The sequence below is a fragment of the Lucilia sericata genome, unplaced genomic scaffold (assembly GCF_015586225.1).
Source record: "Lucilia sericata isolate MDLA Ls3-8-SP2 unplaced genomic scaffold, ASM1558622v1 Contig000473F_arrow, whole genome shotgun sequence".
Lineage (NCBI taxonomy): Eukaryota > Metazoa > Arthropoda > Insecta > Diptera > Calliphoridae > Lucilia > Lucilia sericata.
In genome coordinates this window covers 236970-253601 of record NW_023994488.1, presented here as the reverse complement: position 1 = coordinate 253601, position 16632 = coordinate 236970, and the positions used below count along the sequence as shown (strand labels likewise).

The 16632-nt window shown below is 31.9% G+C and overlaps 1 protein-coding gene across 1 annotated transcript; it reads left to right on the top strand.

The window, feature by feature from the left end:
• Positions 1-1119: 1119 nt before the first annotated feature.
• On the top strand, positions 1120-3734 carry LOC119605314 (arylphorin subunit C223-like). The gene is made up of 2 exons (XM_037958342.1): positions 1120-1450; positions 1517-3734. The coding sequence occupies exons 1-2, from the start codon at positions 1244-1246 to the stop codon at positions 3626-3628; spliced, it is 2319 nt and encodes a 772-aa protein (XP_037814270.1). The 5' UTR covers positions 1120-1243; the 3' UTR covers positions 3629-3734.
• Positions 3735-16632: the final 12898 nt, after the last annotated feature.

Genomic DNA, 16632 nt, shown 5'->3' with positions numbered 1-16632 from the left:
TAAGATCTGACAGTGTCCAGTAAGAAGCCTTAGCGAAATTTTATCAAGGACCAAGAGAGACGAGCTTCAGTAACGTGAAAGACAGAGCTAGAATGAAAATGTTACTCATTGATTTTGCTGTAATCAAAAACGTATGACTTCTTAGCGGATTCTTAGCGTCTATAATAGAGACATTATTAAATGTTTCAACCAATTTGGAAATCCGTAAAAGTGATCGATTTGGTAAATGTGATTACATTTACAGCTATTAAAGATTAATAAGGAAAACTTATAGTACCATCGAAGAGGTATATACATCGAAAAGCTACTCTTATCCGAAAAACCTTTGAAAGTAAACAGTATTGCTCTGCAGTACTTATAGATATATCACACAGATAACATTTTATCATCAGATCACTTATATGTATCTAAGTTGCTGTAAATAATAGATGTTAAAGACCGCGACCTTTGCATATTGAAAAATCTGAAGGGATGGTATTATAAGTAATATAATTATAAGCTATAAAGCGATATTTGTAATGAAAGCTTTCAGCAGCTTTCGTCTTTGATGCATACACCGAATTTTGTTGGATTATCATCAAAAACGCAAAAGTTTATTTTGTCAGTCATGGTTTAACTTCTCATGGAATTGCCCATATGTTTAGATTCCACGAAAAAGACAGATATAATGTAATATTCATGAGGGTTTTTCAGATAACCAAAAACGTTGAAAATTATAAACCCAAAGCATTTTTATTTATGATCTTATTTTATAAGTAAACTTTTCTCCAGAAACCAACTGCAAACATATTCAACCTTGAATAAAACATAAACAGCACACTTGCACTTGTGTCAAGTTTGCGGATATCACAATAACTAAAACTCATCACAACAAAACAAAATATTTAAAAATATCTATAATTTTTTTTTTAAATTTCGCAACAAACAAATCAAAAACTAATGCGTTCTTATCAATATTTATGCTCATCAAAAGGTGCAAAAAAGTGCAACAGTAATAAAAATACTAGAAGATTATTATTGTGCAGGCACAAATGATAAGAACATCATTATTATTATTCAACATACTGCAGATTAGAAAACAACAAAAAAATAAAAGAAATGTCGCTGCTCAAATCGTATAAAAGGTGACACAAATATTGCTAACATCAGCAGTCTTTAGGTATTGGAACTGATCGTTGCATCAAACTCTAATCCGTGGACAGTTTGGTTTTGAACACTACGCGCTCTGTTGAAGGACAAAACAATGAAAATCGCCATTGTTTTATTGGCCATTGTTGGCTTGGTTGCTGCCAGCAGCATTCCTAAGCATGAAGTTAAAATCGCCGATAAGGACTTTTTGGCTAAGCAAAAGTTCCTTTTTGAAATTGTTTACCGTGTTGAGGATCCTTTGATGTTCGAGGAATGGATCAAGTTGGGCAAGACTTTCGCTTTTGACAAGGCTGACTACACTGTAAGTAACAAGGATAATTTTAAGCTCTTGCCCAGCATCCTTTTAATTATAAAATATTCATTTTAGAACTTCGATATGTACATGGAGAAATTCTACGAAGCCTACAAACACGATGCTCTTTTACCCAAGGGTGAATTCTTCGGTGCTTTGGTTAACACCCACCTTAAGCAAGCCTATGGTTTGTTCGAATTCTTTTACTACGCCAAGAACTGGGAAGTCTTCCAACGCAATGTTGCCTGGGCTCGTATGCACTGCAACGAAGGCATGTTCGTCTATGCTTTGACTTTGGCCGTCATCCACCGTGATGATTTCCATGGCTTGATCTTGCCTTCCATCTACGAAATCTTCCCTCAATACTTCTTCAACAGCAAATTCGTTTACGAAGCTGAGAAATTCGATTACGATGTCTGGAGCAAATACATCATGTACGAGAAGGAATACAAGGATATCCTCTACAAGGACTACGCTACCTTCTACAAGAACCATGACAACCACTACTACTATTACTACACCAAGGACTTTAAGATGTGGCAATGGTACAAGATGATGGGTTTGGGCGAACACTGGTACTCTGAAGACCGTTTCATGTTGCGCGAAAACATGGACAAATACAACAAGGACTCCAAATATTTGGAACTTTTCGAAGGCACCAAGATGTTCTTCATGCCTGTTGACTACACCCGTGACATTGAATTCTTCAACGAGGAATCCGCTTTGTCCTACTTCACTGAAGATGTTGGCTTCAACGCCTACTGGTACTATCTCAACATGGACTACGCTTTCTTCTTGGACGGCAAGACCTACGGTTTGAACAAGGATCGTCGTGGTGAATACTGGTTGTACAATGTCCGCCAAATTTTGTCTCGTTACTACATGGAACGTTTGTCTCACGGTTTTGGTGAAATTCCCGAATTCTCCTACTTCAACACCATCGAATACGGTTACAACCCTCAATTGGTTTACTACAATGGTGTTGGTTACTCTTACCGCAAGAACTACTACGAAGTTGAAAGCTACGGCAAATTCGACTACTACTACAAGGTTATGGACTTCTTCAACCGTTTGGATGAAATCATCACCAAGGGTGTCTATGTCACCTACGAGGGCAAGACTATTGATTTGCGCAAACCCGAATCCATTGAATACATTGGCAGCATCATGCAAGGCAATGTTGATACCTTCGACAAATACTTCTTCAAATACTGGTACATGTTCGCCCATATGTACTTCGGTGATGTCCACACCCACGATTTGGAAGTCTTCCCTCACATCTTCTTGAACTACGAAACCATGATGCGTGATCCTTTGTTCTACATGTTCTACAAGAAGATCGCTTCCGTCTACTTCCAATTCTTCTACTATGTCAAACCCTACACTCACGAAGAGTTGTTGTTCCCTGGTGTTACCATCAAGGACGTTAAGGTCAGTGAATTGGTTACCTTCTTCGATTTGGTCGACTTCGATGTTACCAACTTGTTGAACGATAAGATGACTTTCGTTGATGGTCAATTTGTTTGGGATAAGACTTTGTTGGCCCGTCAAATGCGCCTTAACCACAAGCCCTTCGACTTTGATTTCATTATTGAATCCGACAAGGAACAAAAAGTTGTTATCCGCACCTTCTTGGGTCCCAAATACGACGAATTTGGCCGTGTTATCTCCTTGACTGAAAACCGTGAAAACTTCATGGAACTCGATAGCTTCGTCTACACTCTTAAGTCTGGTGTCAATGAATTCAAGCGCTACTCCAAGGACTTCTACTGGACCACTGAAGACCGCACTTCCTACACTGAATTGTACAAATACGTCATGCTTGCTTTCGAAGGCAAATACGACTTCCCCTTGGACATCAGTGAACCTCACTGTGCTTTCCCCGACCGTTTGGTCTTACCCCATGGTTGGGTCAAGGGTATGCCCATGCAATTCTTCTTCTATGTCACTCCCTACACTGCCTCCTACGAACAATTCTCTACCTTCGACTACTCTTACTCTTGTGGTATTGGCTCTGGTGTCCGTTACATTGATGAGATGCCTTTCGGCTATCCCTTCGATCGTGAAATCGATGAATACGAATTCTTCGTACCCAACATGTACTTCAAGGATGTCAAGATCTACCACAAGGAAACCTTCGGCAAGTACTTTGAACACAAATACGAAAAGTTCGGACACTTCGACTAAAACTACATCCATTAAGCAGGTGGAAAATCTTAGGGATATTGTAAGGTTAATGATATAGGGAAAGGTTATAAACAAGGAAAATAAAGAAAGCATTTTATAAAATATATATTAAATGTGTTTTATTTAATTCCACGAAATTTGTTTCATTTAAGTGGGAGTTTGGTTGTAATTGTGTTAAAAATTTTCATTCATGATTTTTTTATGATTTCAGTGAAATATGTTCTTTTTTTTTGGCTCTCAGGCAATAACTGACTTTAGTTTTATTGGATTTTAACATTATTTTACTCTTACTTATCCCTGGTGTGCAGTTTCCATACATAAACATATCTACCGATGTATACCACAAAATGTGGCAAGGCTCCATTGATTGCATTTTGATCGAAATCAACCACAAAAACTAATAACAAAAATCTGATACAAAAGAATACAATAACAAAAATAAATGCATTTTTTGTAAATAAAAAAAAAAAAAACATTTGAAATAAAAATCTATATCTTTATTGCAACTGACCATAGATATATGCAGGCATATACTCCCATCATTAACAGCCATCAAAATGCTGGAGCGAAGGGTGAAAGTTTAATAAAACTGAATAGAAAATAGTGGGAAATAAAAATCTTAAAATTTTATTTATTTAAAAAAAAATGTAGTTAATATTTTTTTTATTTTTTAAATTTTAATTTTGCAAACAGATGACGCTTCGGAGTGGATTTTATTAGAATAGTTTACAATGTTATAGAGAGCATAAATAAAATTAGATTTTTTTGAAATGGATTTAATAAAAATAAACCTATGAATTTCTATATACTTTCCTACTTGTTTTAAATTCATCTAGAAAAACTACTCCTTTTTGATTAAGCTCATGAAATGCCTTTAGCTGAAAATCCAAAATTAATATTATCGAACTGGTGTTGCTTACCTGTAAAGAGACAGAAGAAATAAAAATATTAAAAATTTTGTGTTCTACAGAAATATAAATATATTATTAAACAATAATACGAGGTTTTTCTGTCTAGTCTATGGTCTTGTCTATAGTCTACTCTATAGTCTAGTCTATAGTCTAGTCTATAGTCTAGTCTATAGTCTAGTCTATAGTCTAGTCTATAGTCTAGTCTATAGTCTAGTCTATAGTCTAGTCTATAGTCTAGTCTATAGTCTAGTCTATAGTCTAGTCTATAGTCTAGTCTATAGTCTAGTCTATAGTCTAGTCTATAGTCTAGTCTAGTCTATAGTCTAGTCTATAGTCTAGTCTATAGTCTAGTCTATAGTCTAGTCTATAGTCTAGTCTATAGTCTAGTCTATAGTCTAGTCTAGTCTATAGTCTAGTCTATAGTCTAGTCTATAGTCTAGTCTATAGTCTAGTCTATGGTCTAGTCTATAGTCTAGTCTATGGTCTAGTCTATAGTCTAGTCTATGGTCTAGTCTATAGTCTAGTCTATGGTCTAGTCTATAGTCTAGTCTATAGTCTAGTCTATAGTCTAGTCTATAGTCTAGTCTATAGTCTAGTCTATAGTCTAGTCTATAGTCTAGTCTATAGTCTAGTCTATAGTCTAGTCTATAGTCTAGTCTATAGTCTAGTCTATAGTCTAGTCAGTCTAGTCTATAGTCTAGTCTATAGTCTAGTCTATAGTCTAGTCTATAGTCTAGTCCATAGTCTAGTCTATAGACTAGACTAGATTAGTCTGTACTTTAGTTTATTCTGCAGTCTGGACTGTAGTCTAGTGTATAGCCTGGACTAAGATCTGGTCTATAGGCTTGACTATAGTGTGGTCTATAGTCCAGACTATAGACTAGCTCTATAGTCTGGTCCATGGTCTACTCTATAGTATGAACTATAGACTAGACTATAGTCTGGAATATAGTCTATAGTCTGGACTATCGTTCTATAGTATGGAATATGGTCTATTCTGTAGTCTGGACTTTGGTCTATTCTGTAGTCTGAACTTTAGTGTATTCCATAGTCTGGACTATAGTATATTCTATAGACCGGAATATAGTCTAGTCTATAGTCTGGACTATGGTCTAGTCTATAACCTGGGCTGTAGACTTGTCTATAGTCTGGGCTATAATCTTGACTATAGTATGTATTGTTATTTTTAGCTAAGTGTATAATTTCTACTAGTCTAGCAATCAAATATTAACAAATCAATTAATCTTCTATTGTCTATCTTATAGATGAGAAGAATAATCAGTATTTTTGTCTAGTTTTTAGAATAGAGATATAATTAATTTTAAAAGCTGACTGCAGTTATCTGAGAAAATACAAAGTCCTCAAACTTAAATGACTAATTCCCTTTTATGAGCGTTATTGTTTTTCTCTCGACTATTCCCATAATATGTTCAATGTATTAATTATATATGATATACAACATACATACATACATATATAGATATAGAGGAGATATGTATGTATGTATGTTTATCATTTCTCATGTTGTATTATTAAAAACATCAATTGATTATTGGTGGCATAGAGTTTATAGTATTAACATTATTATTATTTGTATCAACAACGTCAACATATAACAACTACAGCAGTAATAATGCTAAAAATATAAATACTACAGAGGGGTCTGAATAAAACGGACAGTAGTTTTCTTGTCAAATCTAATTCGTTGTAACTGAACTTTATTGTCTAGCTGTATATCGCCAATCTTTATATATAGTCCCGGGTATTATGTTGTATTTTGCGGCTTTAATACAACACAATACAATTTAGTCATTGGCAAAAAAAATATAGAATATCATCCCTATGTAGCTGCTGTTGTACTATTTGGGATGGTATACACTCGGTTTATTTAATGATACTCAATTAGTACAATGATAAATGGTCTGTCAAATGCAGCCCATCCAATGACAGAATCAGTAGAAAAAGCGACATTACATAGAAAGGCACAGACAAAAAAGAAAAAAAACGAAACGAAATTGTGAACCTTTTCCTTGTAGTCTTATATAGTAGAGTAGCAAATTAATGGTGGAAAAGCTAACAAACGAGGGTGGTTAGAGAAAAATTGGAGAAATTAGTTTTATGTGGAAACAGTTGCCAATGAAACTTAATAGATGAGAATCGAGTTAAGGGCATATGATTATCGAACTTAAATAAAGTGTATAATCAGTTTCAGAACAATGTGTTGTACAACTTCTCTACTTTCTCATCGACATCTTTAAGTATTGATTCTTCAAGGGTTTTAAACAAAATTAGAGTAAGGAGATTAGGTTAATCTTTAACTCCGAGTCGGGAAACACAAAAGACTTAAAACCAATCAAGATCAATTATTATCTCATCAACAGTATTATTTGATTTATAATCTACCAGATCTCTGATTTCGAAAGATTTTTAACACATAAGTCTGATGACCTTCCTTCCGATGTGAATCTTCATACCGTATGGTCTTGGAAATCGATTTTATATAAACAGAACTCGAAAAAACATAGAATAGATATCGGTTATATTACATAATAAGTATCGTAGCTGGTAGTACCCTACAAGGGTACGTCATGACCTCAATATTTGAGGCAACATAGGAGTTTTTGTCGATTGTCAAGCGGCACTTCTCTCACTAAATTCTTATACTACCACTTCCCTCTTAGTGGGACAATGCAAGAAAGATCTGGGTCGCCTGTCTGACATTACCTTTGTTTGGGTCCCTGCGCATAGGGACAATTATGGATATGAACGGTCAGATGAGCTTGCCAGAACGGAATCTGCTCTTGATATCTCCAACACCGTTTCAGTAGCACCCCGTAAAGTTTTATCAAGAGCAGTATCCTCTAATTCTATCTTTAAAAGGCTCAAAATAGATGGAATAGCCTAGACACATATTGTGGCCCTCCCTCAATGAGAAACGCACAAGACTCCTTATAAACTGAAGTTATAGATTGATAGCAGTAATAACAGGACACTGGCTGCTAGGCAAACATGCAAGTCGGCTTGAGCTACTCTTCATTGAACATTGTTGCAATTGCAAAGACATCTACACTGTGAATGCCCTGCTATATCCGTTAAAGGAACCCGTTTTCTTGTCAGTTACTTTATATCTAACCTTAGTAAGATATCTGGATCTAAACTTAATGATATGCTGAGATTTCTCACTGCTACAGGCTGGTTCTAATACTATACAACACTACATCTGATGAGTGGAGTGGTCCGGTCAAAACGGATTCTCTTCGACTCTACTTGAGTGTTCGCGAGCAGTGAACTACTACCTTAACCAACAATAATATAATTACTTTGAATCATAATATAATTATTTTAAACCGTGATTTATAATATTACTTTAAACTATAATATGATTGTTTTGAACCATAATATGATTACTTTAAACCATAATATGATTATATTAGATCTTTATATGATTACTTTGTTTCTTAGTATGATTATTTCAGAACATATTATATATAATATATCATGATGTTATTAGATCATATTATGATTAATAGAAAAACAACAACTTTAAACTATGTTGCAGAGCTTTTGTTTGATTCTGAGAATCTTTAAAAAGTATACGTATATCCAAAGAATGAGGATATTAACATTTAGTGACCCTCGTATAACAGTAGAATTAGCAAAAAAACAATAATGTTTTTTGTTCTTGTACTAGAGTTTATGGCTGCCTCTGTTCGTAGATTGCGAATTTGTTACATTGTTAAATTTTTCCCTTATCCCTACAAACAGTGTGAGTTTAATTTATATTTTTTTCTTAAAACAAATTTTTTTTGTTGCTTTTTATAGTCTTAATATAAAAAAATTTAATCCCACCGCTTTTTATGTTGTCTTTCGTATTTCAATATTTTCTATAATTTCATTGTATCGATTATAAGTTTTTCTTGTTGGTTTTCTGTTTTTTCGAACCAGTTTCAAAATAGAATATCAATTTATAGGGAGCAGGAATAAGGAGGAGAAACATGTAAAAGATATAAAAAGTTGTTATTGTTTAGCTATGTATTTGTCTAGTGCTAAGACAGAAGGACCAATATTATGAGCAACAAATATTAAACGTTGGAACTTGGTTTGTAACAAACATTTCCTTAAAATTTGTTTTAAACTTGTTGTTATACTTATGCTGCACACTGTTTATCCTTAAACAATAAGTTTCGTTTTTTGTTATTTTTTTGTTCTTCTCTTATTTTTCTATATTTATTTGCTATAGCATAATTTTTTCTATATAAAATTCAATCTTCTGTATAAAGCTTAGCACAAAAAAAAACTAATGATAGTCATCACCCGTCATTGTAAAGAGCAGCCAAAGGAAGTTGTTTTTTTTTTGCTTAGTGCCACAGATATGTACACTATAATAATACTTACTATATATTGCAAAAATTAATTGTTACATATTGTTGAACAGTTGTTGCTACATGTTTTAATTTTATTTCCAACATTTTGATTTTTTTAGATTTTTTCTACTTATTTCTTCTATCATATTAATTTTTGATAATCTCATGTTGGAAAGGGCGAAAATTATAACAAAACTAATTATTTTAAAAGAATTATTATTTTTTAGTGTTATTTTTGATTATTGAAAACCTTGAAGTAATTTGTTAGAATAACAATAATTGAAAATTTAGAAAAACATATCAACCCATTTACTACAAAATTGGCATAATCCATAAATAAAAGACGTTTCGATTTAAATATCATAAAATATTTACTATTTTTGAAAAAACTTTTAAAGAACTTATAGCATTTCAAACATAAAACCACACTTTACGAAAAAAATCGTAATATTTATGAAAAATTCTTGCATAATACGAAATATTATTTAATAAAACCCTTTTACAATTTTATGAAAGTACGAAACAACTTTTGCAATATAAATTTTCGTATGTATTAGTACTTAAATTGAAAAGAGGTACGCAAGTATTTGAAAAGTGAAGTTCAATAACTATTTTAGTGTACCCAAGTAATGCAAGGAGTAGTCAGTCGTCCCTTTAAAACAGAGAGAGATAGAAAAAGAGCCCTCTTGTGAGTGTTCTTGCTTTGACAAGTTATTTAGTTCGTTAGTTAGTTAGTTATTTAGTTAGTTAGTTAGTTCGTTAGTTCGTTAGTTAGTTCGTTAGTTAGTTAGTTAGTTAGTTAGTTAGTTAGTTAGTTAGATAGTTAGTTAGTTAGTTAGTTAGTTAGTTAGTTAGTTAGTTAGTTAGTTAGTTAGGTAGTTAGTTAGTTAGTTAGTTAGTTAGTTAGTTAGTTAGTTAGTTAGTTAGTAGTTAGTTAGTTAGTTAGTTAGTTAGTTAGTTAGTTAGTTAGTTAGTTAGTTAGTTAGTTAGTTAGTTAGTTAGTTCGTTCGTTCGTTCGTTAGTTCGTTAGTTCGTAATTAGTTAGTTAGTTAGTTAGTTAGTTAGTTAGTTAGTTAGTTAGTAAGTTAGTAAGTTAGTTAGTTAGTTAGTTAGTTAGTTAGTTAGTTAGTTAGTTAGTTAGTTGGTTAGTTAGTTAGTTAGTTAGTTAGTTAGTTAGTTAGTTAGTTAGTTAGTTAGTTAGTTAGTTAGTTAGTTAGTTAGTTAGTTAGTTAGTTAGTTAGTTAGTTAGTTAGTTAGTTAGTTAGTTAGTTAGTTAGTTAGTTAGTTAGTTAGTTAGTTAGTTAGTTAGTTAGTTAGTTAGTTAGTTAGTTAGTTAGTAGTTAGTTAGTAGTTAGTTAGTTAGTTAGTTAGTTAGTTAGTTAGTTAGTTAGTTAGTTAGTTCGTTCGTTCGTTAGTTCGTTAGTTCGTTAATTAGTTAGTTCGTTCGTTCGTTAGTTCGTTAGTTCGTTAATTAGTTAGTTAGTTAGTTAGTTAGTTAGTTAGTTAGTTAGTTAGTTAGTTAGTTAGTTAGTTAGTTGGTTAGTTAGTTAGTTAGTTAGTTAGTTAGTTAGTTAGTTAGTTAGTTAGTTAGTTAGTTAGTTAGTTAGTTAGTTAGTTAGTTAGTTAGTTAGTTAGTTAGTTAGTTAGTTAGTTAGTTAGTTAGTTAGTTAGTTAGTTAGTTAGTTAGTTAGTTAGTTAGTTAGTTAGTAGTTAGTTAGTTAGTTAGTTAGTTAGTTAGTTAGTTAGTTAGTTAGTTAGTTAGTTAGTTAGTTAGTTAGTTAGTTAGTTAGTTAGTTAGTTAGTTAGTTAGTTAGTTAGTTAGTTAGTTAGTAGTTAGTTAGTTAGTTAGTTAGTTAGTTAGTTAGTTAGTTAGTTAGTTAGTTAGTTAGTTAGTTAGTTAGTTAGTTAGTTAGTTAGTTAGTTAGTTAGTTAGTTAGTTAGTTAGTTAGTTAGTTAGTTAGTTAGTTAGTTAGTTAGTTAGTTAGTTAGTTAGTTAGTAGTTAGTTAGTTAGTTAGTTAGTTAGTTAGTTAGTTAGTTAGTTAGTTAGTTAGTTAGTTAGTTAGTTAGTTAGTTAGTTAGTTAGTTAGTTAGTTAGTTAGTTAGTTAGTTAGTTAGTTAGTTAGTTAGTTAGTTAGTTAGTTAGTTAGTTAGTTAGTTAGTTAGTTAGTTAGTTAGTTAGTTAGTTAGTTAGTTAGTTAGTTAGTTAGTTAGTTAGTTAGTTAGTTAGTTAGTTAGTTAGTTAGTTAGTTAGTTAGTTAGTTAGTTAGTTAGTTAGTTAGTTAGTTAGTTAGTTAGTTAGTTAGTTAGTTAGTTAGTTAGTTAGTTAGTTAGTTAGTTAGTTAGTTAGTTAGTTAGTTAGTTAGTTAGTTAGTTAGTTAGTTAGTTAGTTAGTTAGTTAGTTAGTTAGTAGTTAGTTAGTTAGTTAGTTAGTTAGTTAGTTAGTTAGTTAGTTAGTTAGTTAGTTAGTTAGTTAGTTAGTTAGTTAGTTAGTTAGTTAGTTAGTTAGTTAGTTAGTTAGTTAGTTAGTTAGTTAGTTAGTTAGTTAGTTAGTTAGTTAGTTAGTTAGTTAGTTAGTTAGTTAGTTAGTTAGTTAGTTAGTTAGTTAGTTAGTTAGTTAGTTAGTTAGTTAGTTAGTTAGTAGTTAGTTAGTTAGTTAGTTAGTTAGTTAGTTAGTTAGTTAGTTAGTTAGTTAGTTAGTTAGTTAGTTAGTTAGTTAGTTAGTTAGTTAGTTAGTTAGTTAGTTAGTTAGTTAGTTAGTTAGTTAGTTAGTTAGTTAGTTAGTTAGTTAGTTAGTTAGTTAGTTAGTTAGTTAGTTAGTTAGTTAGTTAGTTAGTTAGTTAGTTAGTTAGTTACACATCTACACAAAATTCAATAAACGGGTTCTAACGTGTGTACAAGATTTTGGAAACGACGTTATTCCAGATATCACATCCATTACGAACATAGTTTCCAAACGTCAACTGATAATAATAAAAGCATTGCACACATATAGGGCTTGCCTTTAAAGGAGTACTCAACAGACCCATAGGGCCTGGGTGTATTTCCTCCGATTTGATTTATCAACTTCCACTTCCCAATCCATTCTATGTACCTCTTAAGGAGTTCCGAATTATAGTGTTTTTCATTATAATAGTCTAACTCTGAAAATTGTAGTATAATTTGATAGTATTAACCCTTCCTCTTCGAAGATCCTGGCTTTATTAGACTCGCCCTAACTTGCTAACTTCGAAGGCCCTAAATAACCACCTAAAAACAATCCATTATCACTTTTACCTAAAGAGTTAATATCACCATTTTTCCTTTATATATCTATTAATTATTTTCATGATAAATTACAATATCCAATTCTCTTTGAATCCCTACAGAAGCTGACACCATTACAAGGCTCATACTCTAAACAAACAAAGACTAAATTAAAAATGAAGGAAAAATCCTACTAATCATTCAATGAATGAGTGGCCTAGTGTGTGTGTCTGATGGATGTGAATGAAAATATTACGTATTGAAAATATTTCGAAATAGTTTTCTCTTTAGTCAACTAATTAAACAAAAAATTTTACTTTTTACATAAAAGTCATATCGTCATTTGTTGAAAATTGTTATTGTTTATAGAGAGTTGTAGTCATTGTCATCATCATTATCATCAACATTATTACGAAAATTATCTTCAACGTCAGCAATATTATTTCGAACTCAAACATTAAACAATTGTCAGTCAGTCATTTATGCCACAAATATATCACATACATACATATATACACACTCTTAGTGGTGGCAAGTTGAAATATGAAAGAAACTTTTTCATTTCAATCAAAGTTGTACGTACACATACATACATATATAATGGTTGGTGTATGTTGGGCTAAAGGCCGAAGTGTAAAGGGAATTGGAAATATAGTTGGCTGCTTGCGAGATAGGCATTAGTTGGTATTATCGTGTAGATTTGTGGGAGATTGTGAAGGAATTAGTAACTTTTTAAATGTTAGTTCACTCTGAATATCAATACAAAGAGATTTTTATTAAAATGTCCTATATAAGTAGACGGTAAGTTCTAGGTAAAATTGATAATTTCGGATTAACATAAAATTAATATTCCCAGAGACACATTTAGTTGAAGTAGTTAATCTAATGAGAAGATTGTCTAGTCTATAGTTTGATCTATAGTCAGGTCTATAGTTTCGACTATCAGACAAAAGTCTATATTACAATTTAGAATATTGTCTGGACAATATTCTCTACTACAGATCTATAGTCTGAACTATAGCCTGGTCAACAGTCAAGCCTGCTCTATAATGTCAACTATTGTCTAGTCTGAAGTCTCAATTAAAGTCTGGTATAAAGTCAAAGCTATAATTTGGTCTATAGTCTTGCTTATAGTCTTGTCTATAGTCTTGAGTATAGTCTTTTCTAGTCTGGTCTATAGTCTTGACTATAAACTGGTCTATAGTCTGGTGAATAGTTTCGACTATATTCTGGTCCATAGTCTAGTCTATAATTTCGACTATAGTCTTGAGTATAGTCTTGTTTATAGTCTTTACTATAGTCTGATCTATAGTCTTGACTAAAGTCTGGTGTATAGTCTGGCCAATAGTCATGTCCATACTATTAACTATAGTCTGGTGAATAGTTTCGACTATAATCTGGTCCATAGTCTAGTCTATAATTTCGACTATAGCCTGGTTTATAATCTGACCTATAGTATGGTCTACAATTTAGAATATAGTATAGTCTATAGTCTGGTATATAGTCTCGTCTATTGTCTAGACTTTGGTCTGGTGTATAGTCTCGACTATAGTCTGGACTATAGACTGATCTAGGACGCAGACTATAGTATGTCTTTTCGATAGTTTGGTCTATAACATGCTATATATTCTTTTCCATAACCTGGTCTAAACTCTTAACTATTGTCTTGTTACAACTACAGTTTTTGCTGGACTATTTCTAGACTATAGACAACATTATAGACTAGTCTTTAGTATTAGGTTGTCCGAAATGTAGCGGTAGGTTGAAAGGTATGTTTACCCAGTTGTCCATTCTGTGCACTATAGGGTTAATTTACGAGCCTCTATATACGTATAAACTATTCATTTAGATTGAAATGAAATTGTGAGGGGAAAATCTGACAAAATAATTAACTAAAAGTGGGTGTAATTGAAAAAATAAATCTCCTATATAGCATGCCATAAACGAGTATGTATGACACCATTTGTTTGTAAAGTTATAAATAATAGTTGTGTAGTAAATAAAAAAAAAAGACTTTTTATAGCAGCCTATAAAGTCGTTTTACTATTTTCAATGATAATCACTAAATTATAACTATCACAAGCTGCGACTCACTAGCTACATTACTGCCATAGAAAACAAACACCATTTCCCTAGGCAATATAAAAGAAATAAAGTTAAACAAATTGTATACAAATTTAATTTCTGTTAGAGAATATATTTTAAGAACTTATTTCCTTAAATAATGAGAAAGCTTTTTAAATGATGCATAAATGTTAAGCTGTGTTAACCGGAAATGGTGTTCTTTTTAGCTTATCTATTAATGATGTTGTAGGCAATTTATATTACTAACTTTATTATGCTTAATAGTATTCTATAGAAAATGATTAAAGAACATGTTCAACAAAATCATCAATAAACGTTTCATAGCTAGAAATCAGCCCTGGGCGTTTTTTGAAATTCTATATATGTATGTGTGACTAAAGTTATGTATTTCTCCTGCAACATATTTATTCATTCAGTAGCAAATTAGACAGACTATATAGATATTTCCTTTATCACTCTCCCATTCTTCATTCATTAGTTTTCACAAAGCTAAAGTGTAAATTAATCGATTTATTATATAAAAAAATAATATGCAGGCGTACAAATATGTAACATTATATTGTTTATTAATCATTTTCTGTCATTTTCTCTTTATTATCGTACTCATTATGTTATAACATTTTAACTATACCCCCCTCCCTTACCAATTTACAAGCCAAACAAAAAAAAAAAAAAAAAAAAATTAAGTTAAGTTAATGAATATTGTAGAGATCCTTTCAAACAATTCTGCCTCCTACTCTTCCCTCTTGTTTGAACTGTTAAAAAATAAAACGAAAAATAATAATAATTATAAAATAATTGAGATGTATTATTTGTGTGTGTGTTTCTCTGTGTTGCCTACTGTGCTCCCCTTTATGTTAATTTGTAATTAAACAGGCCTCCTGGACATGACCACTTTTATGTTGTTGTGTTATTTTGATTAAAAGGGAATTGGGTCATTAGTAATTAAAAAAAATCATTATAGGAAGAAAAAACCGGAATACAAAAAAATTTGAAAATAATATTGTTAATATATTAGCATTTTTAAATGACAGAAACAAGTTGACTTGGCTTCGAACTAGTTTTCGACCGACCTATGGTATAATATCAAAGAATTACTAAAACTCTCAAAAACCAAACTATTTTCACATTACAAGAATCTCTTCGTAGTCTATAGTCTAGTCTATAGTCTAGTCTCTAGTCTAGTATAGTCTAGTCTATAGTCTAGTCTATAGTCTAGTCTATAGTCTAGTCTATAGTCTAGTCTATCGTCTAGTCTATAGTCTAGTCTATAGTCTAGTCTATAGTCTAGTCTATAGTCTAGTCTATAGTCTAGTCTATAGTCTAGTCTATAGTCTAGTCTATAGTCTAGTCTATAGTCTAGTCTATAGTCTAGTCTATAGTCTAGTCTATAGTCTAGTCTATAGTCTAGTCTATAGTCTAGTCTATAGTCTAGTCTATAGTCTAGTCTATAGTCTAGTCTATAGTCTAGTCTATAGTCTATAGTCTAGTCTATAGTCTAGTCTATAGCTAGTCTATAGTTAGTCTATAGTCTAGTCTATAGTCTAGTCTATAGTCTAGTCTATAGTCTAGTCTATAGTCTAGTCTATAGTCTAGTCTATAGTCTAGTCTATAGCTAGTCTATAGTCTAGTCTATAGTCTAGTCTATAGTCTAGTCTATAGTCTAGTCTATAGTCTAGTCTATAGTCTAGTCTATAGTCTAGTCTATAGTCTAGTCTATAGTCTAGTCTATAGTATGTAAGTCTTAGTCTAGTCTATAGTCTAGTTATAGTCTAGTCTATAGTCTAGTCTATAGTTCTAGTCTATAGTCTAGTCTATAGTCTAGTCTATAGTCTGGCTATAGTCTAGTCTAGTCTATAGTCTAGTCTATAGTCTAGTCTATAGTCTAGTCTATAGTCTAGTCTATAGTCTAGTCTATAGTCTAGTCTATAGTCTAGTCTATAGTCTAGTCTATAGTCTAGTCTATAGTCTAGTCTATAGTCTAGTCTATAGTCTAGTCTATAGTCTAGTCTATAGTCTAGTCTATAGTCTAGTCTATAGTCTAGTCTATAGTCTAGTCCATAGTCTAGTCTATAGTCTAGTCTATAGTCTAGTCTATAGTCTAGTCTAGTCTATAGTCTAGTCTATAGTCTCTATAGTCTAGTCTATAGTCTAGTCTATAGTCTAGTCTATAGTCTAGTCTATAGTCTAGTCTATAGTCTAGTCTATAGTCTAGTCTATAGTCTAGTCTATAGTCTAGTCTATAGTCTAGTCTATAGTCTAGTCTATAGTCTAGTCTATAGTCTAGTCTATAGTCTAGTCTATAGTCTAGTCTATAGTCTAGTCTATAGTCTAGTCTATAGTCTAGTCTATAGTCTAGTCTATAGTCTAGTCTATAGTCTAGTCTATAGTCTAGTCTAT